Source organism: Pundamilia nyererei, unplaced genomic scaffold, assembly GCF_000239375.1.
Source record: "Pundamilia nyererei isolate P.nyererei 1_Seehausen unplaced genomic scaffold, PunNye1.0 scaffold00143, whole genome shotgun sequence".
In the NCBI taxonomy this organism is placed as follows: Eukaryota; Metazoa; Chordata; class Actinopteri; order Cichliformes; family Cichlidae; genus Pundamilia; species Pundamilia nyererei.
In genome coordinates, this window is record NW_005187544.1 from 649,800 (window position 1) to 656,792 (window position 6,993).

Consider the following 6,993-nt stretch of genomic DNA (forward strand, 5'->3'; position numbering starts at 1 on the left):
GCGCAGACACGACTCTCTCCCCAGAGTCCTGACATTGTCCTCTAAATTACCCCAATAATGAGATTACAGTGTTTCCTTCTTGTGAAAGGGTGGTGGTGGGCGGGTGGGGTGTAGGGTGTAGGTGGGGGCCATTGCATTCTGGAAGAAGGTGATAGCAGCAGTAGAGGAGCAGCTGAGAGGGGAGAGACAGTTCAAGATAAGGATCGCTGCTACAGAAATGCACTCTGGGCCGCTGTGAGTAATTGTTCTGTCCTCTGTAACATTAGCTGTCATGATAATGGAATATTCACAGAGATTGATGCCCAAACTGGCTGGTCTGAAAGGAAGGATCATTTAAACAGCAGCACTGATCTCACAGTGCTTACCTGAACCTGACACATCGCCGGTCCACAGGCTGGAAATACACAGAACAGCGAATATGCCCCTGCACAAACCACGACAAGTTTTGATGTTACTCAAAAAAGGGGAAATAGTCGACCATAGTTTTATTAACTTTAGCTGGTGCTGTTTGTTTTGCATCTGTGATTATGTAAGGGGTCACTGGGGTCTAAGCAAGAATGGTAAAAGAGCGATAAATCTTCCAGATTTATAGCTAATATATGGAATGTGCCTCCACCTGGTCCAGAAGCTTGTATAATAGTAACAGTTAAATATTTGTGGTGTCTTCAGCTGTCTGAACCTACAGGGGACTATAATCTATGGCTTAGGGCACTTTTTATATCTGCATTTTGGTTTATTTGATCCAGACCAGACCAGGGAGAACAGATTGTTCCAGTGGTCAAACTTTACACGTTGCAGTTTTCACCGGACTAGCGTGCTTTAACCTGCCATTAACTGCTCTGCAGAGCTATCACGGTACAGGAAAATGGAGTTGTAGTATGATGTTGCAGATCTTTGTAATGCGGTTTGTGGTCTCTGTTTCAGAATGGTTACAAACCTAATCAAAGTTAACTTGAAGTGACAGTGGGAGTGCTGTGTAATATTAAAATGTGACTCCTCAGGGTTTAATACCATAAAATAAAATATTATAGACAGAATTATTCTTATTTTTTATTTAATTTAAAAATACTAGGAATAACCTTTGCCTTGGTTTTTAGATGCCACGTTGAAGAAGTGCTCACTGACAAACACGTAACAGTTGACTTATTTATTTATTTATTGCCAGTTATATGGGTGCAGCAGTAGGAAATATTCTGTCAGCAGAAACGTAAAATTTAGATCCGAGGTTTTTCATGCTGTGCAAGGAATTTTTCTTCCCTCAAAATCCCTTTTCCCCTTAATTTCATGAAGATTTAATCTTTAAGACCATTAATTTCAGGATGTTGGGTGTTGTTGGGGTTTCAGAATTCTGTGGAAAATGTTTAATTTGTTTAATGTAGGTTGATATAAAATTAATATTAGACATATGTCTGTATTTTCTACAGGTCCAACCAGCTGGAGGATAAAATTACGCTGATCAAAGGTCGCATAGAAGATATCAAGCTCCCTGTAGAGAAGGTTGACATCATCATCTCAGAATGGATGGTCAGTACATATTTACACATAAATCCACAAGTGACAGTTTGTAACTAGCTGATCTTCATATTCAGTTTCCTGAGGTCTTGACAAAATGCACTAGTTTAATGGAGACTGCCTCTCTGTCTAAGCTCTTGCAGTATGTATTGGCATTTACTTAGCTACACTAGCAAACCAGACAACAATTGCAGGGAGCACTGTACTGGGTCTATTTCACTTTGGGGGTGCTGTCTACCTGGTTTTTGATCTACTCTTAAATCAATAGTTGACAATAATCGTACCTTACATAAATAAGTACATGTAAGCTGTATAACTTGCTGCAGCATGTTGGATCAACTGAAGCCTTTTCAGGCAGTTTTTAGGATAATTGGATAATAATGGATTACAATAGACCAGAAATGTGTGAACTAGTTTTTCAACATCACTCTGAGACAGGGCGATATTGCACAAATGCAAGAAAGCAGTCGTATTTATTTGTTAAATTATAAATATCCTACATATATGAGCACTGAAAAGCATATCCTGCTAAAAAGTGACTCCAAGATTTCTTACAGTGTTACTGGAGGCCAATGTGATGCCATCCAGAGGAATTATCTCCTTAGACACCATGTTTCTAAGATTTGTGGGTCCATCATAGGTCATAAACTCATTTTCCGCCCAAGAAATGGAACTCTTTTAACAGGTCTCTTATAAAAAAATATACTCATAATATGAGGTTAATTTTTGAGTGAGTGTTTACAGGCTAATAAGGATTCAGAATCCAAGGTGGCAGCAGGATGGATTTATGTTTTAAATACGGCTCGGGCAGCCTAAATTCGGCCATGAGCTTCTCTGAATATCTTACCTGGAGCTGGAGGAGCAGTCTTCCTTCGCTGTGATGGCCATTTATCAGACTGATTCTGCTCAGCGATACATGCGGGACAGCCAAAGTTGAATGCACTGCTGAAGTCATACCTAATTCATGAGCATCCCGTATCTGTCCCCCCTCCACTACCTCCTCCATCCACTGTGAAACCCCAGGGTCACAAGCAGGGGTCGCCACGCAGAGCCTTCCTATCCTCTAAAGGGGGAAATTGAAATTCGGTGGCTGACATGCCAGTGGACCGTTGAAGGATAGGGGGCGTAATCTCTGATGACACTGGCTCACAGACTGATAATAAATCTAAGAATTCTCCAGTCACTTCTCATCAGGGCAGCGATGGTAGACATTTCTCAGAGTGGCTTGGACTTGAGAAGCTGCCCTCCGATCTGCCTGTATAAAAAGGAAAAATGACAGTTGTCAAAGGAAGTAGGCTCTGTGGCTAGGGTAAACGGTCTTATATCCAGGTCGTGCCTTAATGTCTGAGAGAGTGTGTGGAGATGTGGTGGATGCATTTTTCATTTGAATTCTTTTATTCACCCACATCTTTAAAAAAAGAAAAAACAATGAAGCTGGCATTACGGTTGGAGGGTTTCACTATAATACTGTACATGTAATATGCCTCAACAGTTAATCAAGTGAATTATATTGCACCAAGTTACAGGTTTTTATCATAGTTGCTATATTTTCATAGTTATTAATAATTTGAGAGAACACAGTGAATTAATAGTTCAGACCTTTCAAACTGAAGTAACTTGCTGATAGATTCAGATAGATGTCTGTCTTCATATCAGAGATGTTTATTTGATTGATTAATGGAGTGACCGCTCTTGTGCTGTCTGTGTAAATGCACACAACTCTCACTGTGATGAGGCTCGTGGGAGGCTCCTGCTGCTGTGTGACACTGCAGATGTAATAACAGCCAGAAGCAACAAACTGACTTCAGCTGATATTTTATCAAATCACAGATTACAGTCATGTATTGTAGTCACATTGTAGACAGATGGCGTGTATTGTTAATCTGACATTGAATTCACCATTGAAAAGCCAGAGAGGGTTGTGTTTTGGGCACTGAGTGAGAAGGAGCTCAAGAACACAAAAAGGTTTCAAAGCTTTTTCAAAGCTTTTAGTGAGGTCATTTTGTGCAGCATGAGACTGAGACAGAACAATCACAACTTTAGTGAATCGAGTGACTCAAGAAGACAAGTTAAGATGTTCTCTGTTAATGAGTTCAGTCTCAACTTCTGTGGAAATGTGACCAGGCCACTTATTCCGGAATGAAGCCCACATCAGAATCTGTATGTGTTGGGCATTTTTTTGGTAATGCCCTGTTCTAGCAAGGTCTTAATGCTTACCACTGGTGTTGTCTGACCCAACTCAATACACACACATTAGTGCAGAATAGGCTCTCGGGGTATACTACAGAGAGTGCCCTAATTGGGTCAAAGCAAAGGCAGACATGCACAGGAGGGAATTTAGTAACTAAGAATAGATTAGCAACTAACATCTCTGTAGTGCAGAGAATCTGCAAGCTTTTTGTTCTTTCCTGTGGTGTGTTGTTTTTATTCAACAAAAGTTGAATAAAAAGATCAGAATTAAAAACAGAGTAGTAGCGTAGAGCAGCCACACCACAGTAAGTTTCTGTGGCACGCTCTAATTGTAATTTGTAGACTAAATAGGCTTAACTAGGCTAAATGCAAGCTTTGTAGATCAAGAGAACGTATTGTGGTTGATGTGGCAAAGGAACCATGACTGGCTTTGTCATATTTGAATAACCTCAAAACATGTTTTTCCTAACCTGGATTTTGTGATGATGAATTTTACATTAAAAGAAAAGATTTGTCTATTTTTATCTATCTGAAGCATATTTAATGAAAGCGCTTCACTAAGCTAAGGTTAAAGTTCGAGTAATTATGGTTGAAGAGAGACAAAGTTATGTCCAGCTGTTAGAGTTTATCGAGCAGATAGTGGTTGCAGGGCTAATAGACGGAGATGGGTGATGAATGTGGAGTATCTGTAGTGGTGGTGGTGGTGAAAGGGGCAAATGAGTGCCTTGTCTACTGTGGCAGTGTTTGAGAGACTGCCTTCAGCAACACCACTGTCATTTCATAACTCAGAGCATTGATCGGTCGTGTTTGTCAGCACACCAAAAAACAAACAGTGCCGAGCAGATAAGAGACCAGTGAGCTGATGGGGGGGAGGACAGCTGAGTTTCTCTAAGGCTAAGTGAAGATTGTTAGTCAGAGATCAATCAAAGATGGTGATTGATAGTGTTTAATGGCACAGACATGCAGACTTGTAAGGAGACAGGAGAGTTGGCTTTAACAAACTTTTCTTGTATAATACTTGAATCTCGCTTAAAAAGTCTTAAAATACGTATTTAAATCTTCATATTAGTAATAAACCACAACAAGGATAATTTTGTTCTATGATCTGCATTTGTCTGCCTGTATATGCGACAGTGTGAAAGTCATGAACTCTCTTCTTCTGGTTATAAACATGTTTCATACAAGAACCTACCATGATGGCTCTTACAGTCGCTGGTATATATGGTCTGTTAGAAGTGGTATGTAAAGGTCTCCTCTTTATATTAATAAATGAGGAACACATTCAAAATAGACTTTACAGTCTCTGACCGGAAGTGATTACTCGTTATGTGCAGGATACAAACAATAAGTGCATCTGCTTTCGTTAGATTGTGTTTTTCTGTGATTGAGACTTAAAAGATGAGATGACCACATTTTGGGAAATCAGTTGATTGCTATTAACTCTATTGAATAAATTCTACCAACTTTTTCCGGTCTAAACAATAATCAGGTCTGAGTCGCTGTGTGGGGGTAAAGTCAAATTAAAGGCAGTTCTTCCTCTTTAGCCTCATTATCAGTGCTGGCAGCCTCACCTGCCCAAGAAAAGGGTGGTAGTCATCAGTCATCCTGTCCTTTAGTCTGTCAGTCAGTCCCAGACACACACTTACACAAAAACGCAACAGAAACACACACAGACACTCACAGAAGGACTGAGATGCAGCAAAATTGTCACACGCACAAACAAGCAGACACACACAACAGTGTAAGTGGCACAGGTGTGTCCGCGCTCTAATGAGGATTTATTGGCCACGCTTACTTCCACAAGACCTTCAAATACTTCAGGTGGTTTTCAGCCAGCTGTAAAAACTAAAAACTTCTGCTCCTTGTTATATAACAGGCCATTGGTGGTGTGGCGATGTCCACATGCTCATAGAAGTTACTGCTTGTTGCTGCAAAAACATACCAACTAGTTTTCTTTACTGTAAATTATGTCCTCAGTAGGGTCACGATAATAGAGTTTCAAACTCGATAACAATACCTGGGAAAGTGTGTGATGCTGTTTTAAGTTGTCTGATGTAATGCAAAAACAAGATTTACAAGATTTCTAAGATTGTTTCAGATACACAAACTGGTTTTGCTTATTTGTAGTTATTCCAACCTGAAATAATCTTAGAGTAATGTTAGTGTTTTTTTCATTACATCTGACATTATAGATTATATTATAGTATATTATATAATAATAACAATATATTATATTATAGAATATTATATTAAAAAATACTGCTGACTTGATAAAGATTCTCTTCTCAGCAGCTGATAGCACCTTATAAAACTGAAGTTAAAAGTCTTGTATTATACATTAAAACACTAAACTTTAAAATATTTTGCAAACTTAATAAAACAGTTCTAGTTGGTTGTGTGAAACTCTTACCACCATCTAAAAACCTAATTGATTTCAGTCTCTAATACGGCCTCTAATAACCTTGTACCTGCACTGCAAATACACTATCTTCCATCTCTATCTCTCATTTGCATGTCTTTAAAGGGAAATTATACTGCATTCGCCAAGCGTTAACACCCTAAAAATCTATTACAGGGATTTGTGTGTGTGATATGTTGATGATAATTCAGTGTCATCCAATCCTGGATGGTACAGAAGAGGCTCATTGATGTAGAGGTGCTGCCTTGAGTGTTCAGTGAAGCATGGACCTATTCCCCCACACATGCATTCATTCATGCACACCATCTCCTTTATTTTGCCTTGGCCCTCCTGGGACTGGAAGCGATGATGATCTGCAGTAATTGAGGAAAACGTGTTGTGAGTGCAGAAGGAGAGAGGAGGTACTGAGGAGCGGAGGAAAGTGTAAATTGCTGATGCAGATTTTGTACCAAAATTCTTCATGCTAGCAATAACAGAAAGCAACTCAATCTCCAAAGGGTTGATAGGCACAAAATGTGTAGCTATTAGATACAAAGTTTTCAATACGTCTTCACCAAGTACATACATGAAGACACAGTAATTATAAAAGTTTTCTTTGTAGAGTTTCTAAAGAATACTTATGCTTAAGAGATAATAACCCAGTGAAATATCTAAATATCTAATCTATTCTTGACAGATGTAAAACTGAAAAAGAAAGGAAAAAAGAAATACATATTTTTTTCCTTTATGTAGATCTATCTATCTATCTATCTATCTATCTATCTATCTATCTATCTATCTATCTATCTATCTATCTATCTATCTATCTATCTGTGTGTGTGTGTGTGTATATATATGTGTGTGTGTGTGTGTGTGTGTGTGTGTGTGTGTGT

At 39.0% G+C, this 6,993-nt stretch overlaps 1 protein-coding gene across 1 annotated transcript in view; it reads left to right on the top strand.

Moving 5' to 3' along the window:
- prmt3 (protein arginine methyltransferase 3) overlaps nucleotides 1-6,993 on the top strand; it is a 57,938-nt gene that overhangs the window by 9,883 nt on the left and 41,062 nt on the right. The window contains exon 10 of the mRNA XM_005744401.1: nucleotides 1,425-1,524. Within this exon, the coding sequence (XP_005744458.1) occupies nucleotides 1,425-1,524 (100 nt within the window). The remainder of the gene's footprint in view (nucleotides 1-1,424; nucleotides 1,525-6,993) is intronic.